General features: G+C 37.7%; 1 protein-coding gene across 1 annotated transcript in view; it reads right to left on the bottom strand.

The window, feature by feature from the left end:
* grik3 (glutamate ionotropic receptor kainate type subunit 3) overlaps positions 1-23,641 on the bottom strand; it is a 115,231-nt gene that overhangs the window by 42,544 nt on the left and 49,046 nt on the right. Inside the window, exons 2-4 of the mRNA XM_061717255.1 lie at positions 7,058-7,231; positions 6,624-6,881; positions 6,331-6,512 (exon numbers count right to left, since the gene is read on the bottom strand). Of these exons, the coding sequence (XP_061573239.1) occupies positions 6,331-6,512; positions 6,624-6,881; positions 7,058-7,231 (614 nt within the window). The remainder of the gene's footprint in view (positions 1-6,330; positions 6,513-6,623; positions 6,882-7,057; positions 7,232-23,641) is intronic.

The following is a 23,641-nucleotide window of genomic DNA, read 5'->3' as shown; positions in this document are numbered from 1 at the left end:
TACAGTTGACCACAATAGATTACTCAAACAACTGGAGAACTGGGTGGGTCTCTTTGGAACTGTACCAAACACACTTATAGACCAGGACGTACTATGTGTCAAAAAGTAACTTTAAATCTGAGCAGACAAGAATAACGTGTTGAGTTCCCCAAGGTCCCATCCTGGGACCTCTTCTGTTTAACATCTACATGCTCCCACTGACACAGATTATAAAGAACAATAAAATACGTTACCATAGTTTGGCAGATGACACGCAGATGTATATTACAATGTCACCTGGAGACCTGTACAGGCTCTTGGTAAATGCAGTGAGATTAATGACTGGATGTGCCACAACCTTTTTTTTCAGTTTAAAAAAAAACACAACTGAGGTAACTGTCTATGGAGCCAAAGAGAAACAACTTTCTAGAAAATTGGTTTGTGTAGAAAATCTTTCCTTCAAGCTCATTAAAGTAAAAATTTAATTGCACTCTGACAGCTGAATCAACTTTAAACCTTAAGCTAAATGTTTACTATTAGTCTTCTTTTTTTTTTGGAAATGTATTTACGACTGGGCAACCCCTACCACAGATCAGCTACTTAGCAGGCGTTTGAACCAGTGGCGCCACCAGGGGGTGGCCAAGGGTGGCCACGGCCCCCCCTACAAATTTACTGGCCTCCCCACTGGCCACCCCTACGGAAGAGTATTAGGGCCAGGCAGGAGAAAAATAAAAATAATATTTTAGAGGAGGAAGATTTTTTTTTCATTATGCACTTCGAGAAAAAAGTCGAATGTCGAGAAAAAAGTCGAAATGTTGAGGAAAAATTCGAAATGTAGATATTAATGTTGAAGTACAATTTCGAGAAAAAAGTTGAAATGTATTTCAACTTTATTCTCAAATTTCGACTTTTTTGCACAATAAAAAAAAATCTTCCCCTCTCAAATATTTTTTCTCTTGCATGGCCCTAATACTCTTCCGTAATAAACCTAAGTATATCAGTAGGCGTTTTTTAAGTATTTCTGAGCCCTTATACTACAACAGTATAATACAATCCTGTAATGATGGCTTTAAGTTTTGGTATCCACCAAGAATTTAAGTGGCCCCATCTGGCCCCCCCTATGAAACATTTTTGGAGGCGTCCCTGGTTTGAACACCTTATTTTTGTACCGTCTTTAACGGTACCATATATTTTGCGAAATAAAAGGTAACAACTTCTGTTACCTCTTTCCATCTCTTGCTTGACTAGTCACCCGACGTGCGAACGGTTTCCGTGCAAACTTTGCAAATTCCATTTGCTTGAGCTTGATCAGTTGCGGAAAATCCAAACCAATTCCACCAAATTGAGGTGGATCTTTTTTTTTGCGACCAACTCCGTTCGGCTCTCAGCCATCGCTCTCCACGTGCTGCCTGCACACACAAACAAGGAGGCGGGGCGGAACCGCGTCACTGCCCGTAATGCGCTGTGATTGGTCGGTCAGGTTGACAACGTCAAATATGCTTCGTGAGGCTGCATCGGCATAAAACTGCAATTAAAAACGTGTCCTTGAGGATTATGGAGGAATATATGTGTCTTAATTATTCAATCAAAAAATATATTTTCAATTAAAAAAAAAATCCCTTCAATAAAAAAAAATATTTCAATAAAAGAAAAAAGATGTTTGAATGCAAAAAAAATATTTGAGACTCAAAAAAATGCATTTGAACACTGTTTTTCTTTGATTGGAAATGTTTTCTTTGATAGAAGTGAAGTTGTTTTAGTTTGAAGCAACTTTTTTGATTGAAGTAGTGTTTTTTTGTGTTTGGGCCATATTATGGGTAGGACATTTGTGTCTTTATCATTTAATCAAAAAAGAAGTTGGTCCAAAAGAAAAAAATATATATTTTCAATAAAAAAAAATCACTTCAATAAAAAAAAGATTTCAATCAAAAAAAAAAGTGTTTGAATGCAAAAAAATATTTGAGAGCCAAAAAATTGCATTTCGAACACTTTTTTTGGATTGAAAATATTTTTTTTCGATTAGAAGTGATTTTTTTTTAATTGAAGTGAAAAACGTTTTGAAGTCCTTTTTTTGTATTGAATCATTTTGACACAAACAATGATAAAGACACAAATGTCCTACCCATAATATGGCCCAAACAGAAAAAGACACTGTTTCAATCAAAAAAGTTCCTTCAAACAAATAAAACTTCACTTCTATCAAAGAAAACATTTCCAATCAAAGAAAAACAGTTTTCAAATGCATTTTTTTGAGTCTCAAATATTTTTTTGCATTCAAACACTCTTTTTCTTTGATGGAATTTTTTTTTGATTGAAGTGACATTTTTTTTATCGAAAATATATTTTTGATTGAAGCAATCTTTTGTTTGATTGAATAATTAAGACACAAATCTACCTCCATAGGATCCCACGATCTCTCACGTTGTAATCCTTCACGATCTAATATCTTCATATTGCCCACCCCTACCTCAGACCAAAATTTGGAAAAACACATTCATTCAATAACAAAGCCAGCCTACTATCACCTTCAGAATATATCAAGGTTACAAGATCAGATGTCTCAGGACCTGGAAAAACTAGTCTAGCATTCATCTTTAGTAGGCTTGTTTATTTTAACAGCATCTTTATAGGTCTGCCTAAAAAGTCAGTTAGACAACTGGAGCTCATTCTGAACTCTGCTGCTCGAGTCCTCACTGACCAAAGTGGACCACATCAGTCCAGCTCTGAGGTCTTCACACTGACTGCCTGTCCATTAGAGGATAGGCTTTAAAGTTCTGATGCTGGTCTTTAAAGCTCTAAATGGTCTAAGACCAAAATAGATCATTCTGGACCTCTCAGGTCATCTGGATTCTTTACTTTATTAGCTCCCAGAGTCAGAACCAGACATGGAGAAGCTGCATTCAGCTTCTATGTTCCACATGTCTGGAAAAAACTCCCAGAAAGCCTCAAATCAGCTGAAACGCTCAAGTTTATTTAAATCCAGGTTGAAGACACACCTGTTCTCAGCTTCTTGAATACATTTCAAATATGTTACTTTTAGGCTTGAGTTTTAAAACTTGATCATATTTTAACTACTCTTTTTATGTATTGTTATTTTTTTATTTTTTTTTATTTTTGATTTATTTAAAGGGGACCTATTATGGCATCTAATCCCTATTTTAAACAGGCAGGTCTTGAATGTCTTAAAAACAAGCTTTTGATAGTTTTTTCTAAATAAATTAGAAATTCAGCCTCTGAGCCATGTCTTTATCATCCCAGTCTCTAACCTCATTATCTATGAGGGATTCTGAGTGGGCGGGGAGGCTATGTTAATGAGGCACTGTGCTGATTGGTTGCCTGAATGACGCGATACACCGCTACGAAAAAATGGCGGAAGCTCCGGCCGGCGGAGTTACGGTGTCCTAACTGCATGCGATGCGAGCGAGCGTCAGTGACAAAATCAATTCCATTACTTTATTTTCTATTGGACTGTCCTAACTGGCCGCAGTGCTGCGCAGTGTTGCGCGGCGCAGCGTTTTGAGCTGAACATTTGTCGGATGCAGGCTTCTATTTTCTTCCTGCAGCTCGCGTTGAAAGCCGGTTGAAAGCCGGTTGAAAGCGCTGTAGGAAACGGTCATGGATGAGGAACGGCTGTTCCAGTTAGTTGAAATGAGAAGTTATCTCTATGATACCTCCTCATTTCACTACAAAAACCTCAATAAAGTGGCAGCTGGCTGGAGGGAGATGGACAGAGAGAGTCGGATGTCACGCAGTGCTACGCGATAGTCGGACGCTCGCATGCAGTTATACGGTGTTATAGTTGTTGGCGTGGTTTGCATTTTGGTTACGTAACGAAAATGCCCAGAATCTGAACGGCTCGTAGAAGCCACATCACACTGGATGGCTCATCTGGGTGGCTGTACAGACAGGCAGAATTTGGTTGCTTTCCCCCTTCTCTGAATTGGCAGGCTGAGGGGAGACCACTTTATATATGTTAAAGCAGGAAAAAACATGTTTTTCATAATAGGTCCCCTTTAAACCATGGTTTTTATTTTCTGCTATGTGATGATTTTTTCAATGTCTCTGTAAAGCACTTTGCCTCACCTTGTTGAATTGCGCTTTACATATAATCTTGCCTTAACTAAATGGCATAAGCATGCCTTTTTGTTAAAGACACGGTCCTCAAATGTAACCCACCTCAAAAATGGTGGATATATGTATAACTCTTCAGCATAGATAACATGATAAATGTTATTTTAATGTGCCATTTGATATTAAAATCCCGATTGAAAGTTATTCTTTACATTAATAAGTTAGGATGTAAAGAAAGTCAGCACTCCTGTTTCAGATGAGAAGTTTTATTTTAAGTTCCCAGGATAACTCAAACCAGTTGCCATCTCTATCAGTTTAAAAAAAAAATGATTGTAAACTATTCGGAAGGTCGTGGTCAAGTTTGTGAGATTGTCTGAGGAATCTTCAGAGTGTAGAAGATTGGCCTGGTGTAACGATCTAAATATAGAAATAAGTGCTGAAGTTTGGGAGAGGGCTTGCAACAAAGCCCAAACACAGACGATTAATACCAGATACAAGTTATTACAATACAAATGGCTTATGCGAACGTATATGACTCCCTCTCTACTTAATCGTTTTGATCCTAATATACCGGACCAATATACCAGAGATCGCAAAGTTTTGGAAAGAAGTACTTGGTATCTTATCCCAGATTATCTCAGAAGATATTCCTATTTGTCCACAATTGTGTATTTTAGGTATATTTCCTAATAGTTCCATTCAAAATTCCAATTGCTTGACAGCACTAATAAGAAAAAAAAAATAAAACAATGAAATTGGCAGGATTCGAACCTGAGGGACGCAACAGAATCATAGAAGGCTCATCACGCAGACTCGATTAAAAAAAGGACTTTTGACTGACAAGGATTTCAAAATGAAGAGCTTTAAAGAGCAAAAAAGAACAATTATATTGCATACTGTATATCACTATATCTTAAATTAGCAATAAGTTGTTTCTGTGTGATCCTTTTAAACATGTTTAATCGCTCAATCTTTCCAGATTGATAATATTAGTATGTTTTCCTAATTTTCTGTAATAAATTTGTAACAACCGAGACGTCTGAAAATAGAAAGAAGGATTATGAGGAGTCTTCACTATTTTAATGCACACTGCAATACAAAAGGTCCAACAGTCAATCTAATGTCTCAATTAAATATCAAATCCTTGTAAAAATATGAATTATGTCTTTCAGGAGAAAATAAAAGCTCCTTTCGTCAGGTGCGTCCGGAGGCTCTTTCAAATTGATTAATGATGCACAAAAGGCAGTCAATGATGAGTGATACACAAGATTAACTTCCATCTCCGTAATATGTACATATAGCTTCACTGGTTCAGTCAAAGAAAAACACTGTCTGTGGGATTTTTGCCTCAAAGCCTTCCTTTACCCTGCTTCTCTTAAGAGGACACATATTTCTGTGCAGAAGCATTGGAGTTTGGCCAGAAGCAAGCACATGTCATCTTAGATCCTAATAAGTAGGGAGCACTCTGAGTTATTTAAATAACTTTTGTGGCATTGATGTGTTGGTTGAGCACGTTAATACATCTTGACAGCAAACTGAATGAAGGGGCATCCACCGACCTGTTTTTGACATCTGTACAAACATCAGACCACCTACACGTTCTACTCATGTTGCATCATTCTGGCAGCTCTCTGTTGACTGGCATTCATTTATATTTCAAGCCACATTTAAATTTAGTCTCGGATATGGAATATGTTCGATGTTTGTAGTCAACATGCTGACTAGAAAATGCTGTATATACAACATAGACAGAACAGAACCGAACACAATAGCAGCAACCAACTTCCTCCAAATGTAATCCATAAATGAAGAAATGTCTATAAGCCACTTTTGGATGGGAATGTAGGTATCACAAAGATGCAGTAATATGCAATGGCATTCTCATGATAAAGGACCTCTTTTCTTGGAGTTAGTGTGTTTTCTTTAGGTACTGTGGAGAATAGGAGCCCAGAGTAATAAATCTAGGTTGCAAAGGTGAACATTCACGGGTATCTTTTTCTTTCTGAACTCAGTCATGGGTTGGGCGGTTGGATGAACCGACAATTGGATGGATGAAAATGTAATGCTGGATTCTCGTACTGTCAATTAACAAAACGTCATTGCTGCATCTTCTACTTGTTTTCTCAGCCAGACTTGTCAAAGCCTTTTCTATTTTCAGTGGTTAAACATCTTAAGGTTTAATACAGAGTAGCTGCAGCAGTAAACATTTGTATGCACAGACATTTGACAGCTTATTCTCAGCTCTTAGATGAAGTGTGTCTATAAAGGTTTCCATCCCACCTGTTTCAGAATCTGTGCAGCCATGTGGTGACCGCAGTCAAAGATGATGCGAAACTCCCGACTTCTTTTCATTTCTTTCAGAAGAGGCCTTGTATCCTGCGTGTCGAGGGGAAGCTGGCGGATCTTTAGTCGGATGTTGTACCTGGACGGAGCCATTATCAGCTCCTGCAGTCTTATAAGACCTTATAAGAAACAGGGTAAGTGAAGGCGAGAGTTTTCTTTAGTTTTTTTTTTTTAAATGTGGTTGTGAGAGAACAGTAACAGTAAGGATCTGTTTATACTAGGCTGTTCACCTGTGCTATCATCATATACAACAGTGGCTGTTTTCCATTTGAGATACTGCACCAGGTCCAGGATAGCGTAGCTTAGGGATGAGTAATCTGGGTATAAATTGGCGTAAAAGCTATCCCTGTTGTCCATGGGGTGATGTTTCCACCGCACCTGGATGTGCGGCACTTCCAGTGCATTGCAGATGGACTGCACGGCGTTTGATGACGAGCTATGTGAAGGCCCAAATATTGCAACCACGCCTAAGGACAGCTGGTCACAAGCTGGATGGGAGGAAGAGACAAGAGCTTGAGGAGAATCTGAGATATGCTCTTCAACAATGGAAAGAGAGGACTCAAGTAGAACAATTAAAGAGTTTCTAAAGCCAAAAACCATGGTCTTGAAGTAATGCATCAGTGTGATGACAAATCCTTGAATGAATACAAAACATTTCACTCACCTTTTCTTGAAGCCTCAAAGCTGTCATAGATATTAATCCTCTGTATGTCATACGTTAATGTTGTGTTTGGCAACAAAGTCCTGTTTCTGTTAATATTATTGACGGCGAATTTAAAGGCAAGCTCCTCAGCACTAACAAGCGAAACAGGTCCATCTGTTTGTTCGAATATACCACCTGAAAAACAAAAAAAAACAAAACAGGAAGACACATGAAAGAAAATCAGATACGAAAACAAGTACAAGTGAGAGAAACAAGCACAACTTCAGATAGGACTAAATGGAGTAAAATATTGAGCACATTTGCGCTGCAGAGTAGCAGCAGTGTGCATTATATGAGGTGTTAAATTTGCTCAGCAAACATGCAGCAACCCTCTCCAATTTCAGGGAATACTGGGGAAAAAGGAAAAAAAAACAACAAAAAAACAACATCAGCTTTGAAGTCTGAAGCTATAATGGGTTTAAGGAGTGTGCACGTGTGATGTTCCTGTGTGTGTGTGTGTTTTTCTGTCTGCACCATCAAGGCAGCACAAGATCTCAGACTCTTGTCTGTCCATTACGATATCCTTTTATTTCACCTGAATACCACATTGGTAGAGCAGATAACTGAGCTTAGGCACTCTTCTCATACATGAAATTCAAAGGAAAGTATTCTTTCATTTTTCAGATGGCATGGACTACTGCTTAAAACTAACCAAAAAAACATGTCTATGTGAACATCAAAGTAAAAGTGTTGCCTCACATGCTGTATGTCAAACCAACCGTCCAGCGCTGCAACCAGCAGATCACAGGAAGAAAAAGTACTAGCTTCCTAGCAGTAGTTTAAGTGGATTTCTCTCTATATGTTGAATCCATAGAACAAAAGTACTGTAAGCTAAAAAAGGAAGAAAAAAAAACAGCTTGAGAGTATATATGACATGTTGTGAACTTTAATTATGGTGAAAACACAACTAACAAAGTAACCACACAGTAAGTGAGTTCTGAAATCCATCGTATTCCATAACCTTCAACACTAAAATTTCATCTAACACCAAAATAATCAAAATACCTCAATTTATGTGCAATTGGTGAAGTAACAAATGCAACATAAAAGAGCTAAGTCCCCTCATGGCTGGCAAAAGCTTCTAAGAAGCGAGTTTAGACAGCTTCTTAAAAAATGCCTGCAGGAACTTGGGTTTATGGAGAGAATGGCTCAGAAACCTCCACTCTCATCATCATTATCCATTTCTCTAACAAAGCTAAATGTCTCTCACGTCTTCTGTCACTTCTGGCAAGAATGTAATAAATGAAAATTTCACTGCCAGATGTTACAAATGTGTATTCTCAAGTTTAGCTTTCATTTGAAATACAGGGACACGCTTTGAAACCAGTGTTTCTCCAAAGAGATATATTTTGTTTAAATTATTCCTGCTGCCTAAAATGTTTTCAGTTGTTTTATTGCTTTTGTTGGAAGAAGATCACACTGAGTTTGTAATTATTTAGGAGCCATTAACAATATAGACAATCTATGTGCTCCAAATTTTTCTCTTTTTCTCCCATCAATATGATTTAAAGCATCATCATACTGTTTGCACAAGTACCACAAGCATCATCCTACATCAAATCTCAGTGGGTGGTAAAAGTATGTGGATGATGTGTGGCTCCCTTACTGCTGTAAATGCAAATAAACATTTATGGTAACTGTTCATCTTCCCTGGTTATCAGCTAAAGTTGCTACAAGCTTCCATGGCTTGTGCTCTGCATGTTGTTGATTTTTCTTACATCAGCAGCTTAATTCATATCAGTTAAATGTTTTTTTTAGTATTAGGATCATGAATATTACTCGGCCATTACAAATCCATTCATTTTATTTGTCTTTAACCCTTCTCAGGTCAAAAAAACTGTTTGCCTCGTGTTGTTGCATGAGCCCAGTTTGTCATTTATCACATTATCCTTTACAAAATGACAGGTACAACTGAGGATTCATTGTCCTGTGAATTATTAAGCCATTTTATCCCAGACACCCGACTATGTGTAGCTGATTCCCATCATTTACACCATTAATTTCCATTTTCCATTCATCCATCCAAAAAAGTGTTTTTTCGAACAGCTTTCATGCCTGATCACCATATCCAGCAAACTGCAGATAATCAGCATTATTATTTTTGGAAAGCAGCTTTCTCCTTGGAACCATGCCTTGAACACCATCTTGTTCAGAATTATCCTAATGATGACTCATGAAAATTAACATTAGACAACGTGAAAGAGGCCTGTAGCTTGTGAGAAGTTATTCCTTTGTGACTTCATAGACCACTTCCTGGTCTTTAAAGGGATCTTCGTCAGCAAACCCCTTATGGTTTTAAATGGTTCTATTATTCGTATGTAATCTGGACCAGATGCTAAAAAGATGGCTCTTTTTTTTTCTTTTTTTTTTTTACTAATCTCTTGTTAATGTCATGATAAACATCTCTGGACATGTGTTGTTCAGGTCAGACTTTGACAGATGCCCGCTCTACAACTGCAGCAGTTCAGCCTCACAGACCTGCTGTCATCCCACTGATTGACTGAAAACACCTGCTTCTTCCAAATTACCTGCTTATCTGAGAGCTTTGCAAGCTTGTGCCACACAGTTGTACGCAACTTTATATCACTGCAGTAAAATCAGCCAAGTGCTATATTTTCCACTCATTTGGTTGATTGTATTCCTTTCAGCTAATTGTAGAGATTGTGTGAAATTCTGTTTAAGGTTTAGATTGCATTCATGTGTGCATATAATAGATTCTTTTTCTCTCTCTCTCTCTCTTTTTTTTTCCATTTTCTCCGTGTTTGGGACTTTGCACTCCCATGCCCTATCACACAAATGCGTCCTATCAGCCTGGTATTATTCCACTAATCCTAGAGAATACCTGGTTGCAGCGAGCTAAGCTTAGAAATGGCAGCTGTGACCTGCTGATGCCCCTCAACAGTTCCCCATTGCCTGGATCACAGAATCATATACCTCTTTTGCTGTGGGCAAAGTGGAAAATCTGGAAGCCATGCTCATCTTACTATTTATGACTCAAAGCCTCTCCGGATTGCAAAGGGACATGATGCATAAACCTGCCCAGTGGAATGCGTCACATTAAAATAAATGAATCCTTCCATTTCATGGGGAAATCTCATTAGAGTACATTAAGTAATTGCTGGAGTATATAGTAATTTGACTGTTAAGAGGATAAAATGTGCATTGCTCAGAAGCACTCTCACAAATTTAATAAACATAGGGCAACCTGCTAGTTGGGAAGAAAATCCTGCAGATCATTTGGTTTGGGTTTTTTTTTTTTTTTTTTTTTAAACCAGCCATAGTCACAATCGTGAGGCTTAATATGCAAGACCTCATGCATCTTGATCAAATAAGGGACAAGCTGTTCCTTTTAACATCATAAAGAATTTGCACTAATGATGTAAAGATTGGATGTTTACAAGTTGCCATTTAAACAACTACACTAAATGTTCATTATTGCAGTGGGAGTGCACAAATTGAGATGCATAAATTTCAGATTTGTTCTTTTGAATCGCAGTCAAAAGGCTTCAAATTAGCATGTTCCCAACAGACAAAAAGCACAAAGGCCTTTACTGAGTCTCTAAGGTCCTACCACAATATATAAATCAGCCACTGATTGTAGATTCTAAAATAATTTGTCCTTTGAGGACATTGTGGATCAGAAGCATTCAAAAGCTGCAGAGTGATGCTTATAAAGGGCAGATTATTCAAACTTTAAACTACAAAATATGGTTGTAAGTAGATCACACAGACTAAGCGTGACAGAAATAAAACAGGAAAACAAAACATGACAGTTTTGTATGAACAGATCAAATTTATTGCATAAATTAGAACTTTAAACTGCTAGGACAATCTTCTCTTGGACGGCTTTATATTTTCCTAATGGTTTGAGTAAAATATGTGCAGCATCTACTTTAACATACCTACAAATTTGCGTACTAATTAAAAAAAGGTATCAAATAGTGTAAAGCAGCAGGGTGCCCCACAAAAAAACTGCTCAGGCAGAACACTGAACATAAGGATCCTAAGGGGACATATGGACTCCAAACATCCACATTTAATAAACTCTGATTACATTTATAGGAAGCAAACATAATGCACACCAAGTCCAAACTGCCAAAAAAGCTCCTCCAGAATAATGGTATATATTTCTAAATTTTGTCAAAATTGTCATTGTAAAGAAAAATAGATTTTGACAGCTTAGCTTGGAGTTAAAAAATAAAAAAAAAGACGACCAGATTCTTAAAACTAGCAAAATGTCTTCAATGTTCTTGAAACAAGGCCTTTCCACTTTATTATTAGAAATTAGTTTTTGCAGTGCAGAGGCTAATCTACAAACCATAAGGTTTTATAACTAATTTCCTACAGTATATCAGATTATCCTGGAGACCCTAAGATGTTCTGATTGGCTATTACTCTTTCATATGGGGTTAAATGTTGTGGTTGATTTCTGTATAACATCATCTATCAATGTCGTCCTGACAACTGATGCTGGAAAAAAAACCCCACAAAATATAAATCTAAATTATAAAGTAGTTAAACTAAAAAGGTTTGGTTTTTGAATTGATAAAAGTTAATTATCAAAAGGGAATACATTATACATTCAAATACTAGTCTACATGGAATGGAAATGAAGCTCTTGCTAAATGTTGCGTGCATAAAAATCAAGTGGAATTTTAATCTTAATCAAAAGCTGTGGATGCAGCGAAGTCTGCTGGGCCGAACGTCACTGATAAAGACAGGCTGTGCCGAGTCAAAATCAGAAGATTTGCACCTCAGCTCTGCATGCCCTTCAAAAAAATTGATGTAGTAGCATGAAAGATCCACATGTTATGTACCCACACACAACGTGGGCAACGTTGAGCATGAACCCAGCCTTTGGCGTTATGTAGTTCCAGACTGCCTGTGAAGCAGCTTTGGTTTGGTTTGAGTCGTGTGGGTACATACACTGCCCATCCCCCATAAGAAATGTCACAAATATTTTATTCCTTGTCAAGATCATCCATTCTGAATAGAGTAACATTCTGGACTTTAAACTTTAACCACAAAATGTAGATGATAGTAGGTCAAACAGACTTGGTGTGAAAAGGGGATAACAAAATGTGCTCCTACTGATATCAGTAGTAAATTTGTACCGATTTATGACAATATGGCTGCAAACAGGAGATTTTTGTACCAACAGTCCTTTTTATACCTTTTTTGTACATATACAAAGTTTTAAAGTTTTACAATTTGAGCTAAAACTCATCTATATTATTATATTTACCTTGTTAACATACTGATGGTTGTTTTTTGTTAATAATACAAAGCTGTTTAATCCAAAAACAGTGAGTTCTCTTCTCCTCTTGCCTGTACAGTTTTAAACACAAGTGTATTCATTTCAACTGCCTCCTTAGTTGTTTTGAGTAGAAGTTGAAAATAGATCCACTTATAACCGGGGATGGTAATCGAGAACTGGTTCTTGTTCAGAACCGGTTCCCAGTGTTTCAATTCCTGGGAATTGTTTGCAAATTTTGCAAACGATTCACTTTTCGATTCCAGTGGGAACGAATGACATCATCGCAAAGTAAGCCAGCAGTCATACAGGGAGTCAAAACATGGCACCCAGGCGATACAAATGCGCGAAAGTCTAGTTACATTTCAGTAAAAATGACGACAACAGGGCAACTTGCAATACTTGCCAAGTGGATATTTCGTCAGGCAAAATGCACAGTTTGATTGGATTTGAATTGATTGTATTTGTCACTGGCTGACATAGTTTTATTTTTGAATGCTCAGTTCATATATCTTTTTAAAAAGGATAATTTTAATTTCTATTAGAAAAATGTAGCACATTCTTGTTGAATTGCCACAGAATGTTTTATGCTGTATTTTGTTATTTTTTACGGAATAATATTTATGTTATTATTATTAAAATGTTATATTGTTGATGCTAATCAACATTTTATTGCCAAATGAGACTCGATAAAGAACTGAATCATTAAGCAGAATCGAAAATGGAATTGGAATAATAAAAATCTTAAAAATTCTCATCCCTACTTATCACACCTGGTAAAGTGGCATCAGTTAAAACCAATGCTCTATGGCAAGAGGACTTATAAACTGACCACAACAATGTTTCAGAAGTAACCATCACAATGACAGATATCGAGTACAAAGTCTTAAGAAAGAGGAGCTGGCCACCTCCAGCTCCTTACATGACACATGCTTCGCTAAAGACGCTAACTGAAGTCAAAGCTGATATAGAATATGGAGTCATTCATGCACTTGACATCTATAAATGTTACTTAAATTTTGTTTTCATTTATTCCCAAGGTTAGAGTTTCCTATTTGCTTATAATGCTATGCAAATGTTTGCATTTATGAGCATGTGATTGTCCTTGCCTTTACCTGATCCAAAGACTGTCAGACTAAACTCCATTTCTACAAGCACGTAGAAAGTCGGACTGAAATATTCCTGGCATGTACCCACTTTAAACACCAGAATGCAGTTTTTCGGATTCCCTTTTTTCCTCTCATTTCTCCTGTCAAACACCATGTGTGCTTAAAACAAAATGTAGTAACAGTTTAAAAGCAAGGCAAGGTCATTTTCACTGTTTGCAATTTCTACTACTGGAGGTAAAAAGTGCAATGCCATGGCCTTTGTGCAACATGAAATTTGTGCCAAGGAGACAAAAGCTCAATGACCTTTCTTATTTTTTTGCAAGCAGGAATCCGGCCATAATGTACCTGTGCTTACCACCAGCTATTTTTGGAATGCTTCAGGTTTAACTCATCCTAACAGGGATTGTTTAAGTTCAAATATTCCAAATAATTTGTATCCCAGTGGATTTGGCAAAACAAGCAATTAAACAGATGATGCTGCTCTCTGTAGATAAAACTAAAGTCATTTCTCACTCTACATCCAATAGATCAGTATATACAAAATGATAAATAAGTATTGATATAAGTGTGTGATACTTACAATAATAATTTGAGACTAAATAATAATAATGTATTATTTCATTGTGTCATTTGAGGACACATTGCACTTGTAAGAACAGATTTCTTGCTGTCAGACGAACCAGTTCCAAATCCTAAACAGTTAAACTAGCTCATTATGCTCTTGGATACAAGTGTGTTTGCCCACTGCATTTTTGAGTGTTGCTCTTTTGTACTTTCTCTTCACTGGTGGGATTCCCAATCTCCCCGTGAATAGCTTCCTACCTCCCTGGATGTGCAACAGCAACAATGATGGCAGCAAACAATGACCACTACAATGCACACACACAAATCACTAAGAACATTCAGAAATGCAGCCAATTTCGGAAAGAATATGTTCCTTCGTAATTATGGGTAACAACACAACACTAGGGACCAACTGTTATACAATGCTGGGATGAGTGGTGGAGTTAGCCAAAGCTGCATTTTGCACAACACAAAAAAGAGAGAGAAAAAGAATCAGGCCAGGAATCTGTTACATTTAATCAATGATGAGTATCATGAGAGGAAATTAAGGGTGCTGGTTAATTAATGGAATCTGCCAGCGTGCTGGCTCATTAGTTAGCAAAGTCACCTCACAGCGAGACGGTTTTTGGTTTGATCTTAGTTGTAGTGTATTTGCACATTTTCTCTCAACACCTCACACCTCCGGTTCTGGTTTCTTCTCAGAGTCCAGCTGCATTCAGGTCAAGAGAACATCAGGTCCTTAAAAATGCTCACTGGTGTTACTATGGATATGTATGTGGAAGCTTGATAAAGCGTTGATGCTCAGGTTATTTTCTCTTATTGCTAATACTCCAGTCCCTCTGCAGCCCTTATCAACAATGAGCAGTTGTGGAGTAGAAATTCATAGATGAATTACTTCACAGCGGAGTTCATTTTACAGCCGAAGCAAATACTTAAGTTAGTGCTGTCAGGCAATTAAAATGTGTGGATTGCAATTATTTGTAATTTTATTGCAACAATAAAAAAATATTTTTTTTTTTACTAAAGTACCATTACCCTTACAAACATGTGTTCCTCTACAGGAAGATGGCTTTGTGGATAATATATTATAGAGCTTGAATGCAGCTAAGGAGGTGAATGAATAATTAAAATAGATCATTAAATATTTAGAATAATTTGTCTAAATGCATTTTTATAATGTTCCTTGTCTTAAAAATTGACTTTACGAAATATTGTAGACTAAATTACAATATTGTCTTTCATGTTGGTAAGAAGTTTTCAAAAAACCAAACTACAGGTGAGACGCTCTAGGGAAATATCTAACTACTTAGCATGATCAAGTTACTGGAACATTGCCGTGCATTCACTGGAGGTTAATGCATTAGTATTAAAGGGATGTATTTTGTCACATTACAACAACGGCTTGCTGAAACAGAGGTGACTCTAGCTGCCAGACATTTGACTTGCCAGGGCAACTTCTGCCATAACCTTAGTTCTGAGCATGACTGGTTTTTTGTCAACTGCATTTACTCTGGTGAAAATTAAATTCACAGCTTCAGAGAATACAGAACCAATTCTTCCTCCTGGTTTCCCTAGTGTAAAAAAGGCACAAAACTGAGTATAATGCAAGTTTATATCTCTTCTGGCAAAAAGCTCATGAAAATGGGCTGCATTTCTGTGCCAAAGTGCTTCAATGGCAGCTGGTGTAATTCTAAAAATGTAATATGATTAATTTGCACTTTGAAAGAAAAAAAAAATCAATAAAGATAACCAACAACAGATACTGTATACTAAAGAGTCAAAATGTTAAAACAGCGTCAAAGACGTCACCACAAATCAGTGTGCTGCTCCGTCACGTCACACTTACAGTACAACAGCAACAGGCTTTTTCAAGGTGACCCACATCAGTACAGAACGGGCCACTGGTGGTCACTGCGTAATAACCAGGTCAAAAAGCAATATTGATTCCGATTCTGACATGTGATGTCACGCATACTTAGGTGGAGGACGGTGACAGCTGCAGTTTTGGGAAACAGACGCCCCAGCTGCTCTCTAACAACTGCGTGGCCTAAGGGAATGATGGGAAACGTCTGCCTCTCGTCTGATCAAACAGCTGATTGGATCAGATGCTGGCTCAACATTGTGCTTTTAAGTATTATTTATTAAGAGAGTTTTCCAAGGTTTCTCTCCTGAACATTCAAAGTGTTTGCTCTTTTACAAAAGAGCAAGCGTCTGAATATCTGGCATATCAGCAGTGAAATATTTGTGCGTTTCTTTCCTCCTTAGGGACAGACGTTTTTCTGCAGATTTTTTTTTTATACAAATAATTAAAAAAAATCATATAATGCTGATTTGCATGAGCCTCCATAAAAAACAGCAAAAATGGATATTAAATCATGAAAATATAAATCATAGAAGGCCTGGATAAAACTATCATGGAACAATCGGTGCCAGTGTGTGAGTTTACTGAAAACTGTAACACGCTCCGGCCTGTCTGCACTACTTTTTCTTTCCACCGAGTACAGCTGCCTCTTGTTCTAGTTTGTTTTCCTGGTGAGTTCATCTTGAACAAATCTTGCAGATTAAACACATCTCCCACTGTGTCAGAACTCACCAGGCCTAGTTACCTCCCCTCGGGAGTAACCGTGCAGGGAAAACCTTTGAGAAAGAAGAAAAGGATCCCGTGAAATTTATTAAAAATAAAAGGCACAAACTCTCCATATCTCAATTTGGTAGAGCCTGTATGAAACATAAGAACAAGCCCCACGCCACAAAAGAAAAGAAAAAAAAAACACAACTCTTTTTTGATAGATTATTGTTGACATTCATTTAAAGCACTTTATTGGATAAACAGCATTTGCCTATTTCAATAATCACACAAGTAAAAATTGTACATATTTCTTCACGGCTGCGGAGGGGTTCGCACACATACACTCCCCCTCGAAGCAGCAAACTGACTGCTAAAGATTGTTTCTGTGACTTGTTTCTCTGGCTCTGGCGTCTCCACTAAGACGACTTGAATTAAAGCTTCTATTTGTCATTCAGACTAGTTCATTCAGTCCTCATTGTTGTTGTAATGATGCATTTAACCTACTATTGTAACCACTAGGAACAAATAATTGTCTCCACAAATCCCTCATAGCAATCCTCTATGTTGAATTACTGTTTATAATTCTTACTTGGACAGGCTTTGTGAACAGCACTTTTTTTTTTTTATTATTTTGTTGACATAAAGCGTTATCTTTTAGCCATTAAAGGCAAGCGTAGCCTCAGTTAATGTTGCTATATAACAGGATGCTTCAAAATACTGACTTTAAAAAAAAAAAAGGACACAGATGATGCACATTCAATCCTCTAACATCGAGTATTATTCAAAAAAACGGGTCCGTGCGTTTTGCTTGGTGTTTATGTGCTGTATATTGGAAAGATTATAAAAAAACATCAGAAATAAAAAATAATATATTACGGACAGAAAACATGAATGTGTTTCTGCAAAGTGTGAAATCAGCAAGAGGGACATTGTTTCAGGCGTCAAAGCATTCAGACAAATATAACTGATATTGCTTTCCCATAGCATAATATAATATCATATTGATTGAATTTGGGCTTGTAATGTTTGGGGCTATAATGAGAAAGGCTGTTTTAATTATTTCTCCCTGCAGCTCATTGACTGTCCACACTGAACCTCATCCAGCTCCAGCACAGCTCAGAGGCGTTCTTATTTATTTGATACAATTAGTAGTACTCATGCATCGCTATAATGCCGTGATATCTCCTCTGTCAGTGAACAGTCAGGTAACAACACATTTGTAAAATCTAATTTTATGCTCAAGTGGTTCTGCTTCTGCAATTTATTGCAGCTATCGCTCACCTTCTTCTCCACTCGCTCCTGCTGGCTTTTCCCTTACTCTCTCTTCCTCTTCCATCTTCACCCTCTCTTCCCAGCTTAGTGAGGTGTTTTGATCTCATTATCATTCCCAAACATTCACACAGGATAATCTGCCGGGGCGGGAGCCTTTGCTCAGCACCATACAGGGCACCCTGGTCATGATTAGGGGTGTTGGGCCGTGCTTGCAATGAAAATACCTCTTTCCATCTTAAACCTTAAGTAAGCTGGATATCGTTCTCCCAACCTGCGTTAAAACTTGACTTTGTTAATTCGATGCTTTAGTAAAGAGGAATTGCTTTATGCTCCATGAGGATAATTGTGGGACAAACCATCAAGCTCATGGTTACAAATCACAAATCCCTTTCCACTGCACAATGTAAAGTGAACATTCATTAGACATTCCTGTTCCACAAAGTGTGATACAAACAGCCACCTCCCTCCTCTTTGGCCTATTGTTATTGTGGAGGTAAAACCCTCCCTTTGCCAAATCCCAACCTCAGCGCCAGTTCAATCAAAGGCTTTTGCCAGAAAAACAGGGGATGAGACAATGCTAACTAAAGCCAGGTGGACGGTGGCCCTGAGCCGCGCCAAGCTGCTTGTGTCCATCACCATCTTTACCCCATCCATCTGCTAACCCGCAGCCACCTTTCTTTGTCCACATGTGGCAGGAGAAATATGCAGACCTGCAGCCTTGGCACTTTGTCACAGTGGGACCTAAAGCCTGCCAGCCGAAGAAAAAAGCTCCACACTGCATTAAGAGCCAGTGTTGGAAGGTAAACCTTCCCAAAATATGTATGTATCATGTATGTATGTATGTATGTGTGTTTGTGTGTTTAGGAAATGGGTTTACATTATGATACAGTAGATGCAGGATAGAGTTACCCATCGTATCCTTGCCAACATTTTCTAATAAACAATTTGATCATGACCTCAAACAAGCTTACTACTCACCAAGCTCAGCGCTCTTCCTCTGAAATAAAACTTTACACATGCTGCATGCTGGAACAGCTACATCCGGTCAGAAAGTAATAAAACGCTCCAAGATCTATGTAAGTGAAAATTAATAGCTTAATCTTAGATACGATTAGATCCAACTTTTTGCTTAAAATAATTCCTTTAACCTCAGTGTAATATAATATAATCCCTGGGTGATGATGCTTAAAGCACACACCAGCTGCGAATCCTCAGACTGTAGGTTTTCTCATTCCTCTGGCCTTCTAAACCATCTCTTGCTTTTTCAACAGATCTTTTTTTAATACCAGCAGCCTTGACGCAAGTGTGAACACTGCAAAACTCTTCAAACATTCATGTAAAGAATCTGGGTTTGTCCTTGTACTTGTTTATGTTTCTTCCAAGTTGCAACGTTCGCACGCCTTGCACATCATGTCGGTTTTACATGTGTTGAAACCTTCAAACATCCCTCCACTTCTGGCTATGTACAGAGTTATTGTATCACACTGTGTTTCTTCCATCAACCATGAAAGGAAAACCGACAAATAAGACTCTTTTTTTTAACCATTATTTCTGGAGCGCCAATGAATAAAAGTAGGCAAACAAATAATTAATTTATAATAATACTTCGGGGAAAAACAGACAAAAGAGAACCCCCAGTGAGCAAAAACTGAGGCTTTTCCCTAATATCTTTGAGAAAAATAACATAACATTTTGAACTTAACTTTTAAGCCTCGATGCCTCCATGCATTCTCCGATCTTCACAAAGCCCTGAAGCATGCATCATATAAAATCCAGCTTCCGCAGGACAGCTGACTATTGCTTGTAAGTGCATCTTGTATCTCCGTAAACACATAGATTCTTTTCTCTCAGCCTGCCTACTTTTCAAGGAAATGATCTTTGTATGCGTGCGAGAAAGTGGGCTCTGTATTACACGTAAGCCAAACAGAGTGATTTCGCTGAAGCGTCTCAGCAGCTACTGCAGCAGAGTAAAACCGTATTCACACACACAACAGAAGGTATCACGAAAATAAAAGGCTTGGCTGCTCCATCATTCAATGAGTCCACTACTTTAGCACAGCGGGGAACCAAGACAATGCAACATTGTCTGGCAAAAGATGGAGAGTCTGGATCCTCTTTTATGATTGATTGATGTGAAAACGCATCAGTCGAATACACGCAAGCACACACTCCGGATATAGTAGGTTTCCCCTATTTTACATTCTGTGCATTGCATTGTTTGTCACAGAGTGTGCAATGACTTTTGCTCAGTAGTTGCTAAATGTCGAGAGATGCATAAACCTTCCTGAAAGCTTATAAACTACAGGGACATTTTTAATAATGACAACAAACCCCCTTTTGAAACTGTCATCCACTGTTGCTTTTTAAATGACAATTTTCAGTCTGTGTGTCTGTAAAATATTACTCTTAGCTTAACAAACATGCAGTTACTTATTAATTCTTACAGTGTGTCATTATCTTGTATTCGACATTAGGTAGTGTCAAATGTTTTCATTTTATTTTCATCACCCCCCTCCCCTTCTTTTTAAGTTTCATGTTTTTGTTTTTTTTGTGACACTTTTATTAAGTATCTCATTTATTCTTTTGTATAATCAGCTCGTCAATTAATCAGGCCAATCATTTGTCACTTTGCTCTAATTGATATTGGCCACCATTTATTTAATATACCAAACACAAATGTAGAGCAGGCAGCTTGTAGAGCAATAATTACATAAACAGAATTAAACAATTGTTTACATTCAGAAACTAGGTCTCATCAGACTTTGAAAAATCACCACTACAACTACTTTTGACTTAACTGAAACAAACTTGTTGCAGAACAGCTGACTCGTCATGAGGGTAAATGCGCTGCAGCTGGCTGTATAGTTTACAACGTGGTGGGTTAGATAATTACGCTGGGTCACAAAAAGTCCTCTGTGTAACTGACATTGATTTTACAATAGTGCATGATATTAATATCAAGGCCCGTGTTTATCTCTCCTTGTTCCTTCAGAGTCCATAATAGAAGGGTAGGGCATTGTTTAATTTTGTACATATTATTGCACTGCAGTTTTGACAGCCGCTTAGTTGCTTTAATGCTTAACATAATTAGAACAAGAGTTTGAGTTCAGCTACATATAAAAATCTTTGACAGCGCTATTATGGTCACCCACCCTCAGAAATTAGTGTCATTTGCCAGAGGCATAATGAAAACAGGACCCTAAGTATCTTTTATGAGCTCTTGCAATTTTGTGAAAAACAATAAGCATCACTGGAAGATTTGTTGCTTTTTTTATCTGGAGCACAAGAAAAATAAAAGTAGAAATGAACCTTGTATGGGCCAAATACAGACAAAAACACAAATATACAGTATATCAGTATATGTTTTTTAATACACATAAATAATATGAACATTATAGATACAACAACACCAAAAAAAAAAAAAGGTACACCAACATATTGTTTTTTCAATTAAATTCTATAACACAGTATACCTTTTGTATCCGATACTTATTCTTAATTATTGTTCTCTATATCATGTTTAGGGTTATGTATAATGCCACATAAATATGTGGCCTAATAAATGTAATCTACACATATTCTAAACAAGTTCCCCCATGACTTCAGCTCCCACACCCTGGGTGGGGTTGGTGAAAGGGCCTTTCTGTGTGGAGTTTGCATGTTCTCCCCGTGTTCCCTTGGGTAGCTAATGTGAGCTACCCGCACAAAAACATGCAACAGTCCTGGGCTATACATGCCCCCTCTGGCCAACCGGGGCACCAGATGGGGTGGGGGGGTCTGGCTGGAATAACGTGATCCTTCCACGCGCTACGTCCGGCCAGAGAAGCCCCACCCTGTCTGGTGAAAAGAAACGGCCTGCTCTCTCCTCAAGTAAAAGGAGGACACTTGAGCTCAGTGCAGGGCCCTCCGGGGTTGGTAGAGGGAGAGCATTGCCCAGGACTGACTTGGGTAGGAGCACTGGGTGATAAAATGGGAAAAAAAATCATTATTGGGGGCTCGTCTAATTGGTCAATATTTTTTTTTAAAACAACATATTCTAAACAAATTAGCTTGAATTTCCCTTTGTGGAGATTATGACAACGGATCAGTATGTTCTTCATTTTGATTTTTGCTAAGTTTTTTTTGTTTGTTTTTGCTCAAACATAAAAATGAATATATACTATAACTGTTTTTGAACCCATAAAACAAATTTAAAACAAGAATCTAAAAAAAGTTTTTTTAAAAGTAGTCACTTTTCTGAATACTATCCGATCAGTGAGTTACGTTCCTGCACCCATATACACTAATAGAGGACCCCATTTCTGATATAAATTAAAAACAAAAACCTCAGATTTATGTTATAGGTATGAACAAAAAACAAAGGCCTTGAGCTGAAAGATTGACAGAGCTCTGAAGACCAATCAGGCTCACTCTGTTTTTCAAAGTCATTGCAGGTGCTGCTAAATATAAACCTCTCTCAATTACTACTGGACAGACCACACGTGCAAAAGGTAATGTAGACAAATGAGGGCCAGACAGTGGTCAGATCATTTGGGGCACCTCTGGCTAGTTTCTGGGACAAGAAGCACTGAAATGGAAATTGACTTTACTATGTTTTAACGGGCACATCTCGTGGAACAAGACCAATCTTATAACATCTGAATTGAAGCCGGGGGCGCTGGTTTTCATCCGTGTTCTCCAACTTTTCTGGAAGTATGAGAAGGAAGTTTATTCCCCTCGGGGCTTGTGTAGAGGGCCATGCACTCGAGAGGATTAGCAAGGAGCAGTGAATGTGAAAGACCAGCCGACCGAGGGACTTAGAATGATACATTATGAGCAAAATCCAACACTAACAGAATCTAAATGTAAGTCATTAAGACATTTTGCATTCAGCTCACTGACCATAATTTTCTAGGCACACAATCCCCATGACCTTATTTACCTCATCATGCACTGTTATATGTGTATGTATGTATGTATGTATGTATGTATGTATGTATGTATGTATGTATGTATGTATGTATGTATGTATGTATGTATGTATGTATGTATGTATGTATGTATGTATGTATGTATGTATGTATGTATGTATGTATGTATGTATGTATGTATGTATGTATATATGTGTAAATATATATATATACATACATACATACATACATACATACATACATACATACATACATACATACATACATACATACATACATACATACATACATACATACATACATACATGTCTATATATACACACACACACACACACACACACCACACACACACCACACACACACACACACACACACACACACACACACACACACACACACACACACACACACACACACACACACACACACACACACACACACACACACACCTTCAATGGCCATATGCTTTCATTAACTTTCAATGGCCATATGCTTTCATTTACTTTCATTAAACCTCCTAATGCAAGGTCTGAGATTGCTGAATCCCACACAGGCAAGGTTTTTCTTTGGTTTGTTTTTTTGTCCTATTTTAATTTCAAGAATGTCTCATTAAATAAACGTATCAATCTACAGCTGCCAGGCACACCAGCATCGCCTTGGGGGGGTAGGATAAATCAAAATGATAAGGGGGATGATGCTGTTGTGAGAAAACAGTTGCGTTCATCATGTGTCCTGAATGAGAGCCATTCATACTCACTCAGTCAGGAGAACAAAATGTGTAAAAGCTTATATTTTTGTTCTTTTTCAAACATGGCATGCCTATTGTAGGTTGATAATAAAAGCTGCCTGTTTTATCACAGAGCACAA

Source organism: Cololabis saira, chromosome 3 (assembly GCF_033807715.1).
Source record: "Cololabis saira isolate AMF1-May2022 chromosome 3, fColSai1.1, whole genome shotgun sequence".
Classification (NCBI taxonomy): Eukaryota; Metazoa; Chordata; class Actinopteri; order Beloniformes; family Belonidae; genus Cololabis; species Cololabis saira.
Note: the sequence above shows the minus strand (reverse complement) of the source record. Positions and strands in the feature narration are given on the sequence as shown.